The 23,156-nt window shown below is 37.8% G+C and overlaps 2 protein-coding genes across 4 annotated transcripts in view; one reads left to right on the forward strand and one right to left on the reverse strand.

The window, feature by feature from the left end:
* Positions 1-16,080, reverse strand: part of lrch2 (leucine-rich repeats and calponin homology (CH) domain containing 2) — a 63,698-nt gene extending 47,618 nt beyond the window's left edge. Inside the window, exons 1-4 of one of the 3 annotated variants that reach the window (XM_056746380.1) lie at positions 8,521-10,339; positions 8,334-8,353; positions 4,186-4,330; positions 868-994 (exon numbers count right to left, since the gene is read on the reverse strand). In XM_056746380.1, the coding sequence (XP_056602358.1) occupies positions 868-994; positions 4,186-4,286 (228 nt within the window). In that variant the 5' untranslated portion in view covers positions 4,287-4,330; positions 8,334-8,353; positions 8,521-10,339. Of the gene's footprint in view, positions 1-867; positions 995-4,185; positions 4,331-8,333; positions 8,407-8,520; positions 10,340-15,830 lie in introns of those variants that run through there. The other 2 variants (XM_056746379.1, XM_056746378.1) reach the window with 2 other exon arrangements.
* Positions 16,081-16,960: 880 nt separating this feature from the next.
* Positions 16,961-22,350, forward strand: si:dkey-17o15.2 (UAP56-interacting factor). The gene is made up of 9 exons (XM_056747205.1): positions 16,961-17,311; positions 18,240-18,386; positions 18,462-18,568; positions 18,904-18,989; positions 19,926-19,995; positions 20,104-20,156; positions 20,851-20,916; positions 21,008-21,131; positions 21,327-22,350. The coding sequence occupies exons 1-9, from the start codon at positions 17,230-17,232 to the stop codon at positions 21,828-21,830; spliced, it is 1,239 nt and encodes a 412-aa protein (XP_056603183.1). The 5' UTR covers positions 16,961-17,229; the 3' UTR covers positions 21,831-22,350.
* Positions 22,351-23,156: the final 806 nt, after the last annotated feature.

Below are 23,156 nucleotides of genomic sequence, written 5' to 3' on the forward strand. Positions count from 1 at the left end.
GCTAGCAATTAACATGCTGTTAAAGATTATTTCAGAACCTTTCGTCGGATTCCGACGTAAGTAATGCGTGTTTGAAGTTTATTTTTAAAGACGTTCCAGCTTACGTGGGTAAAACATTGAGCGTTTGTTCGCTTCATTTCACCACGGATTCCTTTGTGAACAAAGCACAGGTCGTTGCTGGATTTGCGGACAGACAAAATTAAAAAGCAGTGCTGTGCCATCAATATTGGATCCGATAGGAATGGCGCAGCAATCTTATGTAAGGAAAACATATGCGTTGTACCATGCATCACTATTGCTTTGTTAGAGATCGCCTGATATGCCCTGATAGACGTATTTGGACAGGATTAGTATTACTTGGGGACCTCTAGTCATTTGTAATAATTGCATCGGTTGTCTGTGATCTTAATCCCGTGCAAATCGGCCATGTCAGTAACTTGTAATGTAAATATTCCCCCACAAAGGACCTTCCATATTTTGATGAACACAGAAGTCCTGTGATGACTACATTCCCATTGGAATCGGCATCTCCGTGAGTTTGTGGGCTCATATATATAATTTTTCACGATTTTATCCACAGTTTGTGAATTATTTCGGGTGCTGGGTCATATCCATACCTGCCAACAATGTTTTGGCCTGGGACTCCCGGGAGTCTCCTATTTGTTTATTGATTATGAAAACTCTCGTAACATTTGAGACCCGCGATCGCAGTGATCTTCTGTCCGGTTCGGCTATAGTGACAATGTAGTTATTTGACATCACACTTAAACAAACATGCATGCATGCGCACATCCACACACACACACACACAAACATACATACATACACAGAGTAAATCTCGATAAAAAATAAAAATCACACACTGACCAGTTCCATAAGGTCTTTGGCCTTGCCGATCTCCTCAGGAACAGACAGGAGTTTGTTGTTACTGACCACCAGCACTTTCAAGGGAAGATTGAAGAGATACTTTGGTAGAACAGACAACTGATTTCGACTAAAAACAAACAAACAAAAAAAAACAATATAATGTTAGTACTTATTAATGATCATTCATCACAATGCATCTAAAGTCAATAAAACTAGGTTATAGACGTTTTAGAAGTAAGGGGGTTCATTGGACAAAACTACAGTGCAATCATTATTGTTGGTCCATTATTTATATTTAACTCTAAAATCTTTGTTGATAATAACCAATTAACTAGTTAAAGTGTTTCCCTAAACTTTTGTTAGCTTCAAAGAGTAAGTAACATTAGACCATGAAAATAACATTTCATGCAGTCTGTTATGTTGCCTTTTTTGAAAGTAAGCTGTCTGCCAAGTTTTAAGTCCGGAGGTGAATGAATAAAGTTATTGGCTTGTAATAAAGGGAGTAAACTCTCTGAATCACGCAAACGAGACATAAACTAGTCCGAGTCTCTAACCGCCACGTATCTACGTCACTAGAAATAGTCCCCGCCTACATTTTGTTGGGAGTGCCGCGACACTTCACTCTCCTCCCCCAAACACTGTCGCTTAATTGTGATGCATGTGCATCATGTCTAGAACCTGTGTTCTACTTTGTGAAACTAAATCCGTCTTACTTAAATTACCAAAATAAGAACTTCTGAGGAAACAATAGTTACGATTATTTTTTAAACGACACCAAAGGGGTATAACCCCATGGTTTTACTTTGCGCGCGTCATTTAAACGAAGATTGCTTGAGTAATCTTGGTGCGTTCACTGCTGGATATGTTAAACTGGGGAAATACCAACTTTATTTGGACCTGTTAGCTCCACCGAATCACAACCTGTAAGCGTGACTATTTCTTTTTGTTTTAACTTCATGAAATATTTGTGTACCGTATGTCTCTGTTTAGCTATATTGCATATACCGCTAACGTTAAAATGTATAGTATATTTCTGGGGTATTACAGTTTGTTTAACTAGTTATAAACTCGTTTTATTTAAGTGTGTAACAACTTCAAGGAATGGGAAGAAGTAGGCGTGAACCTGCAAATATTGAACAAACTTTTTAGTAAAATAAACAAACCACAAAACGAAAGTAAAATGTCGGTAGCTTCCTCACGGTAGTCTGTCGGCCACATAAACATAATAAACCATGACGTAAAGTCCAGGTCTGGTCCTCTCTCGTCGTACACTCCTGTCGCTCATCCTTTCATTTTCATATCTCCTCCGTGAGAGATGCGAGACCGGTGGAAATCACAGCTGCTGTTCCCTCACGGCTCTCGTCCCGCCTTGCTCGTTACAAAGTGCTCAATCTATTAGCGTCTATCTGTTATCTACTTTCGTCTTTAGATGTTTCTTCGTCAGACTCCGGCTCAAACTGGTAAAGTTAAATCCCTGCCATCTATATCTATACACTGTATATAATATCCAACCACCTGTAAACCGTAATCCAGTGATGATGGTAGGAGTTCCATTTTCGAACACATGTTGAACATGTTTGACCAATCACAGCAGACTCCCGTAATGATGATAGACGTTCCGTTTGAGGCACATCATCTGATCAATCACATAGCACTAGGCTAACGGATATTACGACATTATAGGGTTTTACACCTTGTACGTACATAAACGTGTTGCTTGACACTCCATAAATCAAAGTAGGACCTTTAAAATCATTTGTTACTCAAAAATCTAACAAATGTAAGCCAACACACAAATCACTGGAGCTCTAAAGCTCATGTTCTGTTCCATAACTATTCTTTTATTATTGATGCTTCTAGCCAACAGCCTCACTCAGCCCTCATTCTACCACGACAGTACTCCAAACTGTCTCCAAGATCTCCCTATGACAGAAAATCTTTATCCCGGTCAGATTACTCTCCAGTTCTTCTGAGAAACAGCTGCCTCGTGCCTCCAAAAGCAGAGTAAGTCTAATCATTGAACACATCAGCAAAAAAAACTAATCTGTACTGATAGATTCCCCAAACCGGCCTTTATGGATGCTTTCCCGAAAACAGATTTAATGTTACTCTAGGACAATCATATTATACAAGGAGAATCACGACTGACTTTACAACTCATCCCAAAACTTGGCTTTATCTTCACATGGCGGAAGGTTGAGATAAACAATATGTGTGAATTCATTTGGTGTTGATTCACACTTTCAGAAATATGTGCCTTCTAACAGAATGAAGCCTGTAATATACTGAAGAGAAGGGGGAACGGGTTACAAACTACTACTAGCACCTTGTGCATGAGTAAAATGTAAGAGTTTTTGACGTGTCATTCTGTCAGGTGTTTATTTACTTTCTATCCTATCTGAAATTTTGTGGCAATGTCGAGGAAAGTAAAAGAATTAAATAACAGCAATAAGGTGAAGGGATAACACAAGACAACATGAGTGAAAATCTAGAATGAGAATAATGGAAAAAATAAAATGAAAATGAAATATTTGACCACTCCACAGCGCAACACTCAATATTCCCGGTAAAGTGAATGAAGTCCCTCTTTCCATTGAAAAGAGCCAATCGTAAATCAATAAATAATGATGATGATTCTGTGGGGTGGGGCTCTACACAGAGGCACGTGAGGCGGTGGCCAACTTGTGTGACACCTCAGAACAGGTTTTAAACAAAAGTTATGGTACAGTTGATATCAGGTTTCATTGTTGGTTGGGAATATGCTATTTAATTGTGATTTTTGCAAGTAAATTCAGAAATGTTTGTCTCTCTTCAAGGACTCTGGCATTACTATGATTGAAATAGCTGCACAGAAACTATTCAAACATTGTGGCACGACTTCAGTAAATGGAATTTGCGTAAGCTGAATCGGTCATGTTACTAAAAATACTTTTTCACTTTCAAAATACTCCATTTACTACATTGCAGCAGGACAATTGCGTTTTCAGATTTGTAATCCTGGGAAAAGCTTATTTTTGTTGACAAAAATGTACTGTCAGTCTGTACAGAAGGCCAAAAGGGATACAAAAGGATGCTTTCGGAAACATATTAGTGTGGATAATGCCTAAATTCCCCAACAGCTGAAGTATACAACCATAGCTTACTAGATCAGCAACTATTTCACTTGATACAATACAAATGAAGTTTTATTTAAAAACATAATTCTCTCATCACAGGATGAAAAGTCTTTACTACTCAAGGTAACATAATAGAGATTGCCAGTGGAGTAAATAAAAAATATATAGATATATAAAAATAGAAAAGTAGTTGTAGTATTACCTTATGTTTAGGTAGGTGAGCATATGTAGGTTAATAATGCCCTCTGGAATGCCCTTTATACAGTTGTGATAAAGGTGTAATGACTCCAGTGGTGCGAACATACAAACTTCTGGAGGGATTTCACAGAAACGATTTCTTGACAAGTCTGTAAAAAAACAAAACAGATTAAGTTGGTTAAACACAGCTAATGAGTTAATATGCTAATTTTTATGCATTGCACAGACAGAAAGACACACACTGAATACATTTTACAAAATGAAATACGAATAAGAATAAGTTGCTTAAAAGTTTCTGCGATGCCAGAGAAGAATCATTTTTGGTTCCACACAGAACCATTCAGTCAAAGGTTCTTTAAGGAACCATCTCTTTCTTATATTTTTATAATCTGAAGAAACTTTGTTTCTTAATTTGTTTTATTATGTTAAATGTTCTTTATGGAATCAATAGGTTATTATATGGCATTGAAGAACCTTTTTGTGTGTGTACTGTATTGCGTGTGCAAACATATGGGAAATGTAAAGGCACCGCTACTTCTCAAGATTGATCTAAATGGTAAATTATTGAAAATGTGTTTGATCGGTCTCATCTATACGAGAGGTTCCTATTTAAAAATCAGTTTAGCACTGATACACAGTTATCAATTATTGACCGAGCCACTTTGGAATGTGTAAACACCCATGTCATTCTGTGTCCACAAATGTACGGTAAAAAGATGCTTATCATTAATATTACTGTTTTTTATACTTCAACATACTTTCACGATTGTCTCTTGTTCACAATGGACTTTCTTTAAAGGATGCGAAATAATATATTTCAATGATTTTTGGGGGAAATAATCTTGTTTTGGGGACCTTTCTTTTGTGAGCAGCTCTTTAATCTCCATATTGCAAAGTGAAAACAGTGAAAAGATAAGTATGTTTCCCACAGATTAGAAAATCTGTTTAATATCGATTTATAAACAATATTACAAGACTCTATATAGCACTACCAAAATTATGCCTCGCCCAAAATTCCTGAAAGTGCTTGGAATTCATTTTGAGTTCTTAAAAGCCTAGAAGACTAGTAAGCCACAGTAAGATACAGAGGAGACATTTGGTAACTAAAAAAAAAGATTTTTTGCTCTTAGCATAAGATTCACTTCACACTGACTGTTATGTGGTTTTATAAAAATATTCTGAAAAACAGGAACATATGTACACAACCATGTGTCTGCTGAACTTTGAAAAAAGTGTACTGAATCTAGTATCCTCTCATCGTGAAATGGACAAGCAAGCCACCAGAACTGAAACAGAGCTGTCATGTTGTTGCCATGGAAGCAGACATGAATGGAGAAGAAAAGTCATGTTGCTAACTTCCTCTGTGATTCACATCCTTACAATATGCTCAAATTGTGCATATGTGTGAGTATTGGAGAGATAAACTGTGTAACAAGACATATACTTATTAAAGTATTAAATCAAAAATGGTTGCCAATAAATATTCACAACTAGGCGCTTGACACTTTTCAGCCAATAAAAAGTAAGCAAAGGTAACCACAACTGTTCACATTTGACATTTGTAAGAATTGTTGCCAACCTGCAAGCTGTGTTGCCTGGCAACTATTACAGACTGAACTGTGTTGCCTGGCAACCGTTACCAACCTAAAATGTGCTGACTCCTCCTAGGGCATTCCTTTTGAACAAGCCTTCAGTTGGCAGATAATAGTCAGAAACAGGGTCACGTTGAATCAGCAGTCCAACACAAACACTCAACAAGGTCTTTCACTATTTACATAATTTGCAATCCTCTGTGCATTCCATAATGAAATTCCTATACATTTATATAGACGAGTAAGTATTTAAAAGTTTTTAATGTATACAGCCTAGATAAACATCAATTTAAAGACACTCTGAATGTAGTCTAGAGAATAGACGCCTTTTTATGTTAGTAAACATTGTTACAGGTTTTTGTCGACGGCGCTTAGGTGGAGGCAGAACCAGACAGAGAAACCAAGCGTGTATAGTAAATATAATCTGAGAGCGTATACATCTATAGATGCCTGCGTGTAGTTACAGTGGCAAACGTTAGCATATGCATTTAATTGAACACAAACATGACACATGACATGAGCCTTCTCACTGTTCCCTTTATACTAATGCACTTGTGGCAACTAAAGAAAAGGAGATGAATGACAGTTTCCTTTATGTTTAGTTTCTGGCCGATATTTACAGTGAGAGTATTTGATCCCCTTCTGATTTTGTAAGTTTGCCTGCATTAAAAGAAATGAAGGGTCTATCATTTTTATGGCGGGTTTATTTTAACTGATAGAGACAGCATATTTTTACAAAATTGGGATTTTTTTTTATATAAAGGTTAAAAATTGATTTGCATTTCAGTCAGTGAAATGAGTATTTGATCCCTGAGGACAACATAACTTTGTGCTTGCCAACAAGGGTGTCTCCACCAAGTACAGAGGTAAAACATTTCTGACAGTTTGTCACCAGGTATTGCACATGTGTCAGTATACATTTTAGTTCACTCCTCTGTAAATCTTTAATGTTTCTTGGCTGTCGCTCACCACATTGGAGTTTTAGGCTCTTTCACAGATTTTCTATAGGACTAGGGTCTAGAGACTGGCTAGGACATTAAATATGCTCCTCCTTTAGCCACTCTGTGGTTGTTTTGGCAATGTTTGGGTCTTTGTCATTTTATAGGCACATTCACGACCCATCTTCAGTGATCTAGTTAAGGGGAGAAGGTTCTCGTCCAAGATTTTATGGAACATGTGCCTGTCACTCAGCCCCTCAATGCGGTGAAGTCATCCTGAGACCATACCAGAGATAAAAAGCCCAAAAGCATAATGTTTCCAACACTGTGCTTCTCTGTAGGGATGGTGTTCTTGGGGTCATAGTTAACATTTCTCTCCCTCCAAAAACACAAGTCAATTTTGTTCTCCCAGCAGTGCCAGCACTTTTTCTAAAGCGTTTTCTAAATCATGAAGCCATGCGGGCCTTCTTGGGCAGGAGGACCTTCCGGGTGCTTCAGGATTTCAATCTATTGTGGCATTGCGTCTAACCAATGGTTAGCTTGCTAAGTGTGGTCCCAACTGTCTTGAAATCATTAACAAGCTTCTTCCATGTAGTTCTGGGCTGATCTTTAACCTTTCTCATGATCATCTTTACTCCATTGGGGAAATCTTGCAGGGAGCTCCAGACCAAGGGCAATTTGATAGATGTTTTGCATTTCTTCTATTTCCAAATAATGGGACCATCAGTTGTCTCCTTCTCACCAAGCTTCTGTCTGTCGCCTATTCAAGGTTTGTGCAGGTCTACAATCTTGTCTCTGACATGAGAGTGGTGGAGAGGTTGAAAAGCCAGAATTCTTGCTGGTTGGTAGGGGATGAAATACTTATTTCACTGAATGAAATGAAAAATCAATCTACAACCTTAATATAACTTTTTTTCTCCTGATTTTTTTATAATCTGTCTCTATCAGTTAAAATAAACCTAACATAAACATGATAGACCCTTCATTTCTTTGTAAGCAGGCAAACTTACAAAATCAGAAGGGGATCAAATAATTATTTCCCTCACTGTAACTGCTAGTTGTATAACAAACAATAGCTGCATTTACATGGACACATCGGATTGAATTTAATCAGATTGTGCAATCTGAATGCAGTGTTTACATAATAGGTAAATTAAGTGATCTGATTGATGTGTGTGTTTACATGACAAGCATCAAATCCGATATAATCTGCTGACATGTGCACACTGCACAGGTGTTTACCTAAATATCCACTAAAACAGTGTTTTAAAGCACATGTTGTGTATATTTTATTTTACAAACAGCACAAGCATATCCTTTACCATGGTAATACCATGACAAGACCCAGCATAGCGAATGCAGGCAAACAATAATTCTTTTTTTTTTTAGCAAAAGCTAATACTGAACTTCAGAACTGATAATATGCAGATTCATATCTCGGTAAACCGAGACGGGCGCGGTGGACGGGGGTATCATTATAATGTTTACAGAACTCTGCTACTCAAACGAATTTATAAGCACGGATGTATTTATTTTATGTCAAAGACACCAGCATAATAATGTACAATTCATAAACGCAAAATAACGTCTACATATCAATGAAGGTCGTTACAGTGACTTACCATGGTAAAAACAGTTAATCCTTCCAAAGCACATGTAAGTAAACAATAAATAAAATGAATGTTCGGTAGCCTACTACGAATAGAATAGAAATTGTATGATTAGATGCTTTTTCCTACAGTATGTTTGTACATCTGAAAATGTATCGTGTTTTAAAATGGAACTGAGAAATTGCGGTTAAAAACTCACTCCTGGGAAACAGTAAAGACATTTTAAATGCATAGAAACATGAATATGTTCATTTAGAGACGACAAGCATATATATATTTGTTCCGCTTTGTCAGATTTAAGGATTTTGGTTTCTTTGGCAACAGCTGCTCCGTTCCGTGCGTCGTAGGACCTTAAATTTGTATGACCCAGTCATCTTTGCACATGCGCACAACTTCCTACCTCAGTTTTTAATCTGATCAAGTGTTTACATGTCCTATCAAGTGGATTACAAACGGCATAACCCACTCCTTACAATCCGACTGAAATTTCAATTGGCTTGGGCATTTTTTATCTGATTGAAATCTTCATACTGTATGGAGCGTTTTTATTCGGATTGGACTTTAAATCGGATTACATTGATTACATCATACACTATGCGTTCAAAAGTTAATGCTACGTGAAAAATAGTTTGTACCCCAGTTTCTGATTTGGGCGTACATGAGATTGACACATACCCAAATCATAACACCAACAAAAGACAGTAGTTTTTTTATTTAAAGTGTTATGAAGTGAAACGCGAGCATTTTTGGTGATCGTTCTGATTAGTCTGATCGTTTTATTGTGTTTAACTACAGCTCTCGCAGTTTGGCAATGGCAGCAGATATGTGAAAAAATATTAAATTGCAGACTGTATTCTGTCGATTGTGGCACTAAACAACACAACAAGATGATATTTTAAACTCCTTATGATGCCGAATAGGTGCTGGTTTGTATTGGCCGCCTCCAGTTTTCCCTTTGTTTTGCCTCCAGCTTATGACGTGACGTCGGTGCAAAAGTGGTCTATATGAAAGATTTAGACAGAATATATGTGCGTGTAAATGACTGTTGACAGGGAGAGAGAGCGAGTGAGAAAGCGATAGAGGGCGAAATTGATGGGAATCCCTCTAGACAGCGACATTTCTAATATGAGTTTAGCATCTCTAGCATACGTGTGTGTGAACCACATACTATCTTTGGCACAAAAACAATGAAATAGAGCTGACTGAGGAAAGTGATTCTCTTTACCTTCTTTCTTTTTGATTGCGTGTGGTATCAGATGTCTTGCTTTTACCTATCATCACTTCATATTATTATGCATTTATTCTTTCCTTTTTGTGATCCCCTTCTTTCATACCTAAATAATTCTATCAGCAGCGAGGCACAGCTGCTTGGCAGAAGGGGCCAGATCCCCACCCCACAGAACACACCCACTCGCAGTTGTATGAGAAATCAATGCGTTTTTAATGCAGGGACTTAAACTCAAGATAGATGGTACAGACTATGAGCAGCCCACTTCAATTTCTTCATGAGTGGTGTAGAGCTTTTGCTTTTGAAACACACACATGCAGGCCATGATCCGTGTGTTCTATAAACACGATATTGTGTCTGTTCTTTAAAATTCTTTGCATTGGTAAAAGATGAATCATTGTTGGTGCTTGGGTGCTGGTTTTGATTTTTTTCCAGTTGTTATTTTAAGTGGAGAGACGAGAAGATTGTGAGTCCACTAGTGTAGGCTGTGTGTCTGTGACTAGTCAATGTCGCGGGTCACGCGCCACTAATGTTTCCCGCTGTCATCGCGAGCGCGCACAGTTCAGGTCATCATTGACAAGTTACACACACAGCGTGAGCGCGTTATAACGATTCAGTCTGCGTCCAAATACCCCACTTGCGGTCTTTGCACTTGACCACTTGACTACTTTCCTCACGTATTTCCTGGGTTTGGCCCTAGTGTTTTACCAGGGGTAAAGATCCCAAGTGAACATGTAGTATTTCTAACTCGATTTGACACACTTAACAAGTACAATCGTATAACGTTAACTAATGCGGTGTTTCTAAGTATGAGATAAAAGCAGTTGCTTTGATAGAAAACTCTGGAGTTTTAACAAATAAAATATTCAACACTACGTTTTACTACGAAATTATATGTTATATCTAACTATATAGTCAAGTCAAGTCAGATTTATTTTTATGGCGCTTTATTTGTATTGTATCAAAGCAGCTGTACCCAAAAAACATGTTAGCCAAACATAGATTTGGCTTTAAAAACTTATGGTCATGACTATTACAGTCATTCTGTTCCAATTATTTCCAGTAAGAGCATTTCGTTGCATTTAATGTAAATAAAATATTTCTCATTATTTATCACACATGTTTATCGTTTGAGACGGGTGGTTATCGTTTTGTTGTCTATAGTCATCAGGGACACATTGGCACCCTCTCAGGATAAGAATAAGACCGAACACATACACAGACTGACTGCACCTGGCTGTCACTGTGGATTTGTCTCTAGATATGTGGTTGTCGGCTAGTGCCAAAATATGGGAAGTATATCTGTTCACATGCTGATTGCAACTGATACAATGCAACTAACTAACCATGAAATCAATAACAATTATAGAAAAGGAAGACAAAGGCTTTTGGCTTAAAATAGGCTTAGTGATTTTTGTCTATACGGCACCTTGTGGGGGCTAACAGCTTGTTTGGGGTCGGGGGTTCACACACTACCACTGTCCTAAGTATGTAGTGTGATTTTTCCTGCATACTATCTCTAAGAGACCGTTTACACAAGACCATTTTAAACTTAAGACTTTTTATACATTTTGGGCGACTGAAAACGCAAACTTCTGAAAACTAAGGCATTATTGTTTCCATGTAAACTCTGAATGCGGAGTTTTATAAAAACAATAATGTAATACACATGCGTATTACGCGTTCAGTCTGTAGGCATGTGCGAGTTTTCCCCAAACAATAGTGGTGGACTCCATGCGGCATGTTTGTTCTGCATGACATACTTACTATAATTTCTCCAGCAAAAGTAGATTTATTGCACCACTACAACCAGAAGAAACATAGTATTTAAATTCACACTACTATAAACACAGATACACGCCGACAAAGTGTTTTAAAAACATTTTAGATTAAACGAGCGAAGCAACGTAGTGTTTCTTCACAGCGCAACATCATGCGTGGCCTGGCATGCATATTTCATCGGTTTTATTCTTTTCCATATCCATGTTAATGCAGATCATTTTGATAACACTTTCGTGTGTATGTGAAACTTTTCAAAAACACAAAGTTTTTTTATCGAGTAAAAGCACTCTTGGAACATTTAATGTTTACTGTATAGCCCATACTGTATAATTATACATTGAAGGAGTGGGAATCGCAGGGTACCTCCAGATACGATGGATACGTGATACAGGGCTCACGATACCGATAATATCACAGTGCGCCGATTCTGCGATTATAGATATATCGCTTGGCAATTCTATAACAATACATCACGAAAACTGTAAATGAAGGGAAAAAAGGATCTATTAGATCTTAGATCAGAGCATTTTTAGTGGGTGCTGCCGTTCTGGTAAGCACAGTACAGGGATGAATTTTAGATCTTTTGTATTTGAAAAAAAAATCGCTACTTTGTGCCAGAGTAACGATAACGTCTCGCGTACTGAAATGTATAGATTTTTTTCCCCACCCCTAATGCATTGTATTCTTATTTTGTTAAAATTAACGCTAAGCTGAGTACATCATAAATTACACACTGTGCATTGAGAGACAAAACAAAACAGGAACACAGAAAGAGTAAAGCCATCTTTTTCATCCGTTTTAAATCTACAGAAACTCTCTATTTCAACATTTCAATGGCCTACATGTCCATTTATCCCATTTAAAAAAAATTGCACCCCATACGATGATTTCTCAGCCAAACTACAAAGACCACAATGCTGTTCCCCAGAGTTTAAAGTTGACACCTTACAGATGGGACCAACATGTCAGTCTCTGGAGAGATTTTGTGTGTGTGTGCTCATCTGTGGAGAACAGAAAGGTCTCCAGCCTACAGCTGAGACCTCCCTGTCACAAGAGCTCAAGACAAGAGCTTGCTCCATAGAACAACACAGAGAGAAACCCATACAACATCAACATTTGTTACAGGCACATCATAAAGATATAAAGTTGGTGCATTCATCTTAAAATGTAATAAATTAAGAATGTCTACCTTTCAGGTTTATAGCATGTGTTCCCAGTGAACACACAGATTGATTAAAAATGTATACCCATTTGCACCGTCAGTCATTTTAGATAAAAGCATCTTGAATGTATTTTCATTAAGTAGTTCCTGCAAATCAACCATAGTGTTGTGGACAGTATCATTTCTCAGGATCAGAGCAACAAAACCTCATGAGTACAGACTGCAGATATTAGAAGTAAAAAAGATGCAAGTTTCTGACCATTTTAGGTAGAATATTGGCAATAACTGAGACACTCTTTTTCAAACCTCTGATATTTTAAAATGTTAATCGTGACAAAGACATTATTATTTTCAAACCATCTCTCTGAAATAAGAAAAAGTGAAAATCGACCCTCATACACTCATTATAGTGCCACATAAGTATTTATAGTGCAGAGACTTCCTGTAACAAACATTACCCCTTTATTTTACGACCACTTCCTCAAACTATGATGTCATGACCCCAAGGGTTCTGTTAGTACATTAGGTTTACACAGGAATATACACTCACACACTTTTCTAATGAACAACATTTGAAAGGTGGATGATATTGAATAACTTGACTGTTGGAAGCAGCTCTCATTAGCACTCATCATATATATCTGCATTGGCCTTTCATTCAGCGGTCTTTAAAGATAACATGACATGCACTGATACATACATAACTCATGCAAAAAATAACCACAAATGGTCCTAATGTAAGTAATTTAAATTAAAGGTAAAGTATTTTATGCAGTGTATAATTAAACTCAAGGCATATAAAAGCTATATAAAGTCAATTTGCACTGAAAACATTTATTTAGTTATTTATCCTTTGTGTTCTTGTGTTCAATGCATGCATAACCCTGTTAACTTCCGGTTTGTGTTTGGCTAGTGTCAAAGAATATAACAATTTATATTTTATTCAATTTATGTTAATATTGAATGTATATTATTATTTTATATATTGTATATAACAATTGTATTAAATAAACAATTTGTTGAAATTTGTTGTGTGTTCATTTTATTAAATAAACAATTAATTGAATGGGTCCTGCAGTTTGGTAGCATTTGAAAAGAAATGTATGGTATATTGACATCTAGCGGTTGAGCTTGGTGTCGGAGTCTAAATTAAAAATATTTGAGACACAAGTTTAGCCGAATAACAGTTGTTCTCTGTTTCTTTTGATTGTTATCAGAAATAATCTACAGGAATTATATTGTTTGTGAATATGTACCGGAAGTTAAGGTGGGAACACAAAAGTGGGCGTGCTCAGTAATGTTTATTTAAGTTGTTAAGACGAAACCGTCTATAGCCTTTGTCTATTGCCATTTATTATCAAGTAAGCAGTTGTACACAGCAATGGATGAGTACTGGAATGGAAGTCTGCTTAGTACTTATATTAGACTTATTTACTACTTATACTATTGCTCCTTAATTCTAAATCTCTCGATAACATCTTTGTTGCATAAAATAAAAAATGATGAAGGGATGTAACATCTAGCTACAGTTACGAATGTGAATCCATATATTTACATTTTATGCAATTCCTATTCACTCTAAAAACAAAATGCATTAAATAAAACCATATAATGTTAACAGCAATAGAGTAATGGGTGCTAAACATGAAATCAGAAACAGATGGGATAACAATGGGTGATTTTAATATCAGAGATTAGTTGTTTTTTCATATGCCAGTGTGACATTTGGGCCCAACACTGTCCCCCAACAGGCCATTCTGAACCATTAGCCAATAATAGTCTGGATTGCCAAGTGGGTCACTGGAGCACAAACAGACACATGCTTACCATAGTAAACACACCAGGCTCGTTAAACTGTCAAGTAAACATAAAAACTAGCAAGCACACAAACAATCTCTTCCCCCAAATATATAATTCTTAGACAGAATTACAGTCACAAACCTTTACATGAGTCAGCAAAGCTACATCTTTGTCATAATGTCACTTCCTCTTGAATACAGTATAAGGTAGGTGCTCAGACGGGTGCACATGCAACTACTTCCTCTTTCCAACAAACGTATACACATGCACACAAACCAAAGCACACACAAAGTAGCTTTATACTATTAACGGGATGCCATCTGCATGCTGACTACCCTCACAGAGCCAGTAAAACCAGTGACTGTCCAGTGTTGTCCCCCAAAAAACAGAGGCTTCTTCTTTGGCATCCAAACACAAGGCTTGATATTAACAACTCTTTCTGGCTCCTATTTGGATTAACATTTTGCATTAAAAGGCATATTCATTACCGTAACTGAATGGGAGTGTAAACATGATGCTGTGTGTAAGGTGCGCATGAATGAATGGATTAGTGCCTCTCCTCCCACCGTCTGCTTCATGTCTGTTTGCTGCACCAATACACAGCCACTTCAGAAAGAGATGCAGTTATTCATTGTAACTCTTTCTCCAGAAATCATTCAAACTTAACCAAACCATTGTATTCTGTAATATCTAGAACCGTGCAAATTATGTATAGCAACACACCAGACATCTGCCTGCATTCTTCACACTAAAAATATATATCTAATATATCTACTTGTGAGAATCAGTTGATTACTATATATATATATATATATAACAGTTACACTGTCTCAGACTGGAGCCCACTGTGTTTGAGAGGATGTAGAAAAGCGCGTGATATATTCTATTTAGGCGAACGGTTGCATCTTTTGTCTGGCACTACAGAAAAGACCTCCGCCGCTATCTGCATTTACGGTCCCGTATAAAAACGCATTTAACGTGGTTTCAATCTCCATCTTCCCTGGCAGAACACAACTGAAATGCTTTTCACAACACAACACAAATTGCTCTATCGATTAAAATAGAAGAGTTGCGGTCGCGTGTTTGCAGTAAAGATGGGAAGCGCCGTGATTTTTCTAGTGTAGCTTAGCAGCTTGATATTAAACCTGCTGGTTTACTGGACCAGAGGTTTATGCTTTTCGTCTCCTGTTCCAACTCAGCTATCTCCAGTTTCATTAACGTATGAGACATAATCTGGGTTAAATTGAATGAGGAACCAAAGACAACCAGAATAGGCACATGCGCTTGAGTTTTAAACAGAAACCAGCATTTCTGAGATCTATAACGTACATTATCCTCTTTGTCACTGAACGCTGTGAAAGATGTGATTATCCTTGGTACAAGCACCATGTGCATGGGCTATTGTAATCAGCATCCAAACATCCATTGACACTCACGCAAAAACACCAAAACCAATATCTGTTTGATAAAGAAAAGAATCGAAAGAAGCGGGTCAGTAGAGCACGCGGGGAGATTAGTCCACATCTGAGGTACCCACCTGCTTGTGTAGTATCGGTCAGATCGTAGTTGTGCCCCGGGTACTCGCGCAGTCTTCTGCCGCTGACGTTGAGCATCCCGGAGCAGACGGCATCCTCCAGAGCGCGCTCCAGACTGCGGGCGGTGTGCAGCGGGTGCTGCTGCTGTTGAATTACGCCCTGGTTCCATTGAGCGACGTTCGGGTAATGCTGATGCTGGCTGTGAACGGCAGCAGCAGGAGCTACACCTCCCTGACTCGCCGCCATTTTCATAAGTGAAATTATTCTCACAATAATAATAGGGGGCTGCCTGCCCTGCAGCGCATGCGCAAGGGACACATATGGCGAGGAGGAGAGGCTGGGCTACTACTGGAGAGAGGCGGAGAATTGGCTCGTAGCTCTAACTGCAGGTAGACTGTTAATATGCCCAATTTATTTATTTTCTTAATATATAAATCTTGATTCTAAAACACAATCAATGTTTATTTGACGCATGAACGCGGGTGGATTTTTTATTGCAGCATTTATAAGCTTAGTAATGTTTAATAGCCGGTTAAGAAACAGTAACACTTAAGATGGTGTTAGTTTATTGAGTAAAAAGAGGTGAAGGAAAGCTTCTCTTGTAGGGCGTTGTATATCATTTCATGTGGTGCCCACAAGGCTTTCAGGTTGTGGTTGATTTGTGGTTAAATGTAAATTGAGCTCAAAGGCGAGCCCTGGCGGTTTAAATTTACATTTATGCATTTGGCAGACGGTTTTAAAGCAAATTACATCGCGTTATACTATACATTTTGTCTGAGTATGTGCAATCGCCTGGGATCTAAACCCATGACCTTGCGTTGCTAGCGCCATGCTCTAACCACCGAGTTTAGGATTGTCATCAACACTCGCCACATATTTATAATTATAATCCCCTTCACAACGACATGCAAAACGCAACTTTTTGATAACGGACGATGCAAATTAAACCACACAGGAAAATACGAGAATGATAAATGGCAAATTAATCTTATAAACACGTAAATAACGCATAAACGTGCATTTTAATTCGTGAACAAATTGTTATAAACAATAGACAATGTGATTTATATCGGTAGTATTAAAGAGAATATCAACTACATTGCGATAACACACCTACTAAAGACCTGCCCACACAGACCGTGTGCTATTTTCGGGCTCTCGTCACGCTGGTCGTTCAGGGAGCTGCTGCGCTTCGTCACACCACCAACCAAAAATCTTGATCGACAAACACTGCTCTGACCACAAGCAACTGGTTTTGAAACCGGATTACTTTTTATACGATTCATAGTCGGTTTCGTCAACAGCGTCTCGGTTTTAGGGCCCGTTTCAAAGTTACGTTTCCGAGTGTGTATATTTGCGGCGCCTGTTAAACTTTTGCGTGCTTCGACTTCGGAAGAAGAAATGGGGGATAATGATTTGCAAATGGAGATTACAGGGCAAACGCAGGAGTCTTCAAGCGGGGACAGGATCGACTTGTCCTTAGGTTTGTAACTTTAAGCGTAACATTAAGTTGCTTTTATTTTGATGAGTTGGCCGGATACGCCGGTGACGTTTGTGTGTAACGTTAAAAATGAGTCGAGCAGCAGTGGTCAGCTGTCAGATAGATTCAGCAGCTGTCAAACCAACATTCCTACAGATCGAACATTTGCTTTCACTTAAGCAGGATAAGATCTTGAATAAAATGAAATATGTGATCGTGCTTTCTTAATCAGGAAGTGGTTTTAAGAGAAGAAAATCGGACGTAATTCACGCGTTTGAAATTTCAATCGTTCAACCTTACTTCTGTTTAAACAAAATTGGGATTATTATGAGTTGATCCAATAAGATGTTATGTGCAGTAGCATAATGGTCTCAAAACGTTCTCAAAACGTTTTCAAAATTTTACCTTACACTTAAAGTCATATCAATGACATAAATAATGTATTTTAAATATGCAATAAGACTCCCTTTAAGAAAATGAACCATATTATAATAAAAATGGTACCATGGTTTTGTGTGTATCTATTACCATTTGCATTAGTAGGTTAAAATATGGTTACTGTTGTTAAAAAACGAAACAAATTTTGTGGTTACAGTGGTTTACTACAGATACCATAGTAACACTGGTTACCGTAGAAAAACTGGCGTTATTTTTCATAAGGACTTCGTTCCTTTTGAGAGAAAGAAAGCAGTTTCAATCAACATCTACCTTATCTCAAATCATCTACATCTTGCAACTGAAAATAGAAAATCTCTCTGCTCTATGGGCTTTAAATAGGAAATCTCACCACTACTAAACAGATAAACAAATAACCAGAAATACAAAATAAATGCAAAACATTTAATTATGTTTACATTGGCGTTATTTTATCTTGCTCCTTAACAGACAGAAAGTATACCAGAGCAAAACACTGCCACTTTCTTTTTCGCAGATGACATCATAAAGCTAAATAAAAAGAAGCAGAATGCGATCAGAGCATCCAACAGATCTAAAAGTAAACGTGCAGCTGTGTTGGATAAATTCATCCAGATTCCACAGCAGCAGAGGGGACGCGGACGGGGAGCACAGCAGTATCAAGGCAAGCACACAGTTTTAAAACGTCAAGTATAAACAAACATGTAAACAACGTTACTGATTGAGGTTTATTCCACAGGGCCTGGCAGGGTGAGAGGATTCAGGAGACAAAGGGGATCTGGGAGGGGCATGATGTCAAGTGGCAGTAGTGTTAGTCCAATGAACAGAGCTTCTGCCAGCACCATGGTTTGTGCTGTGTGAATGATTGTGTTTAACATAGTTCACCAATCTATTTATTGTTTAAATTGTTTTAAACTAGTATGACTTTATTTCTTTTGTGGAACACATAACATGGTAGGCGGAATGTTAGGGACTGACAGCTTCAGCTTCTATTTCCTTTCGTTGTACTGTGGACAAAGTGTGAAAGGTCCTCAAAATCTCCCCTTTTTTGTTACACAGAAGAACATTGTCACGTTTGGAACGGCATAAGAAATAAATTACAGTAGTATTCTGGGGTGTACTTTTAACGTCATTAATGTTAAGGTTTTTGTTCTTACTGTGTTTGTATTTTTCTGTTGTAGACAGGTGGACAGTTTGATCAGACCACATTCACATCGAGAGGGACGTTCAGAGGACGAGGAAGAGGTAGAGGAGGCGGCTTGAGCAGGTTCTGCACCTCTTTTTGTTTAATGTTGAACTTTGGACATTACTACCAAAGATTATAGGTAATTTAGGTGTTTTATAGTGCTAATTAATACTTTTTGAGTAAAATCCTAAATAACTAGATTACTGATGATGACTTAAGAATGGGCAGTAAGTCATACAATGCAATTTTACTCACATTTTAATCATAAGAAAATAAGCGCCGCAGGTGGACAACGTAACTTATGAGAAGCCTTTGCCCAACTCTTCGATCTCTGGCATTTCTCTGAAGAAAAAAAAATCTGCTAAATGTAAACAATGAATGGGAGTGGAGCAAAAGAGATAAGGAAACAGAAAATATTTATATGTAGCCAAAGCCAAAATGTCTCTTCAAAGAGAAGATTCAAGATGCTGATCTATAGCGGTAGCTTACCATGTCAAAAGAATTTAGACCATACAACACAAAAAATAAGCACAAAATATGGCGAAATTTACTATTCTGAGGTCAAATACATTATGGATGTAGAGAATAAGATAAAATGAGAGTAAGGGTAAATAAAATGCATTTTTGGGTGATATTTAGTGATCTAAAAAATATGTTTATTATTTATTCATCTGTATTTGACTTTTTCTTCATTAGAACAAAATATAACATGCTTTGAGAAACGTCTCTGTGGTTTTGTGTCCATAAAATGGAAGTCTATTGGGGACGATGTTGTTTGTTTATCAACTGTCTTTAAAATATCTTATGTTCTAAAGAAGAAAGAAAGAGTCATACATATTTGGGATGACAGAAGGGTGAAGTCAGTTAATCATAAAGGAATTTTAAGTTAAAAAACACAGAGACATATACTGCTTGAGCGGTTCATATTCATTTTACTTAATGGGATGCAACAACAAAGTATAAATGCTGCAATGGTTGCCCAAAATGATCGTTTCATTGTTGTTACTGTTGTTGAAGGGGTGCGTTGTCGGCAAGAGGACAGAGGACTGCACAGAGGGGTGGAGGACCATTTGTATTAGACAGAGGGGTAAGGGGATAAACAATTTCTTTATTCAGGGAAGGACTAACCTCCCTTTAATATGTTTGGATTAGCAGTTCTGTCTCTTTAATGTGTGACCTGTCTTTGCTTCTTCAGTTTTCTGCCACAAGAAGAGCTGAGAAGTTAGAAAATTATCAGAAGATAAGAAGGTGTTTATTTATTTTTTATTTGCATATGACAGTGGTTCTCAAACTTTTCATGGTCACGCCCCCCTTGTAAACCCATTTAAAGAAGTGGCACCCCCCATACTGTACATTGAGGATAATGTGTAAAATATGATACATATAGTTTATTATATGTAACAGAAGCAAAAAATCTCTGTATATGACAGATTGATCTCAAGGGATCAGATTTTAAATGTAACAACTCTGCTTATAAAAACAAAAGAAACCATCACAGAAATTAATGGTTTCCATTAAAATACCATTGTGAATTTAAATCGTTATTATCTGCAATATTCCAAAAGGATCAATCTGCCAGATCACGAGAACAAGTGTGCATTTCATTGATTTTAACACGATCGAGAGATTATAATACAGACGCAGTATGGTGTCATTTTCCTGTCGAAAATAGCGCTCACGCACGCAGCTTCAGACAGAACATTGCCCTCCGTCAATTTGCAATCGCGTTCCTCATGCATTCGCGGTCGAGTTCCAAAGGTTGGCGCGCCCCAACAGCAGGACCTCTACAACCCATCCCCCAGTCCCCCCCCAGAACCCCTGGCCTATGATATTCAATACAAATACCAATTTCAACTTTGTTTGAGTTTGTTTGAGTTTGAGCTCATTCTTTTTGTCTGTTTTATATCTCTTTCTGTATGTCACACCCACGTGCATAATGAAGTCGAAGAACAGAACCATCTGACTCAATGCTGACAGTTTCCCTGCCAAATGCTGCACCTGTCGTTCTGTAAGTAAATGAGCCCTATCACATTTATTACCAACTATTTGTCCCAGTTTTGCTTACTTTACTTTTGTGTCTCTAATATTTTCACCCTCAGGAAGAGAACTAATCAGAACGGGAGGGGTGGGGCAGCATTAAGGGGCAGATCATCTGGAGGAGCAAGTACTACTTTACCTAAAGGCATTCCTCTGCACTATAACTACAAAGCAACTACTAACCAGGTTAGTTTGGCCAACATCCATCTATACTAAGGTGAAAGAGTCAGTATATTTAGGAAAGAGGGTGAAAATTATTGGCATTGGGTAAGTAACAAAAGGGAGGTGCAAAGAAGATATGTTTCGTTATTTTTTTATAATGTTGTATGAGTTGTATGCATTTTGCTAAATTAGAAAATCTCTATTTACTTTGTTTTACAGACTGGACTATCCCTCAATGACCGTTTCACTGACCTAAAGGGCATAGGGCGAGGGAGTGGAAGAGGAAGGGGCAGAGGAAGAGGAGGAGGAGATATCGCAGGTGATGGAAGAGGCAGGGGAGACTTTGCACAGGGTGGACGAGGCAGAGGAAACATATTACAGGGTGGACGAGGCAGAGGAAACATATTACAGGGTGGACGAGGCAGAGGAAGAGGAAATATTTTACAGGGTGGACGAGGCAGAGGAAGAGGAAATATTTTACAGGGTGGACGAGGCAGAGGAAATATTTTACAGGGTGGACGAGGAAGAGGAAACTTTTTACTGGGTGGACGAGGCAGAGGAAACATATTTCAGGGTGGACGGGGCAGAGGTAATGGAAGGGGCGGTTTCACAAGAGGAAATGGAAGGGGCGGTTTCACAAGAGGAAGAGGAAATGGAAGGGGCGGGTTCACACGAGGAAGAGGCTTGACAAGACAAGCTGACCGAACTGTCACTCTTCAATGATTTTGATAACAACTATTTGTGCCAGTGTACTTAAGTGATTTACAGTATGATTGCATTCAAATTAAAATTTGACAGATTTCAAACAATGGGATAACGGAGTTTGATAGCAATCTTAACATGAATCTCTTTAAAGTGAATATAAATTATGTGTAATAATGACATATTTTGCAATTCAGTATCGTCGCTGTCCCTTTGAAACCTCCAAATGAAGTTTTTCAGTTTATGGAAAAAACACTGGACTTTTTAAATGATTAAATACTGTTGTCAACGTTGACAAGCACTTTTTAATAAATTTTCCAGTGACAAACATAAAGAGTGATTAATAATAATGAAATTTGGAGAAACAAGGCTTGAGAAGGACAGCGGCTATATGCTTTTCAATGTTACCACTGAAAATAAGGAACCTCAATGTTTATCATATCTCTACATTATGTAAATATTGTTCTCTTTGTTAAACTGGTTTGCATTCTGAAACTAGAAGTGTATATCCCTGTAATAAAAGTCTGGTTTTAAAATGGTTTCAGTTAGCAAAAAGAGGTTTACATTTGATAGTCATGACTTTAAACTTTGTTTTTGCTGTCTGGTAAAGAACCTATTTTAAAGTGTACTAGACATGGTTTAAAACGGTGATAGCAAACATATTGTTCTCATTGGGCTTTAAGCATAGGTGGACAAGCAAAAGAGCCACACTTTATACAATGGGGCAAGTCTATGTCCCACATAGACTCGTAAATACGAGAAAAATGGCGCCTTCCAAACATTCTTGTGCTCTGAAGGGCCCTTTGGGAAGGGGACGCCCCACAAAACATCGCTCTAAATAAAGAGATAATCACATTGTTTTAATTGCTCTTTTTACCAAGTGAATTTTAAACAGATACATTAGGAGAAACAGTTGTGTTGTTCCATCCAGAGTTTACACATCATGAGCTTTACTCTTCAAAGGGAGTATCAGGGCATAGGGATGATCACTTTGGAATGGAAAGCGACTAAAGCGTTTCCATTGCAGTTTTGCGAAATATGCTTTAACCGTATTTCCTGAAAATACCTCATGCCAGCTTGAGAACCTTTTTCAGATACATGTAAGTTTTAGCGAAATTAACTTATTTTCATTAAGCATATTTTCAATGCGCTATTTCAATTTGAGCATTTTGAAGGGTAATGGAAACCTGGCTATTGACGCAAGATAAATATTTTCCATGAATATGTTTCTCTTACCGTGTTAAATCAAAACCAACATAACTCTGCATCCATTTACGGTTCAAAGGTCGAGCTCACCCACGCTTTTACAAAACACATTTTACCACTGTATTAAAAGAAAAGCTCATT

Source organism: Triplophysa dalaica, chromosome 4, assembly GCF_015846415.1.
Source record: "Triplophysa dalaica isolate WHDGS20190420 chromosome 4, ASM1584641v1, whole genome shotgun sequence".
Classification (NCBI taxonomy): domain Eukaryota; kingdom Metazoa; phylum Chordata; class Actinopteri; order Cypriniformes; family Nemacheilidae; genus Triplophysa; species Triplophysa dalaica.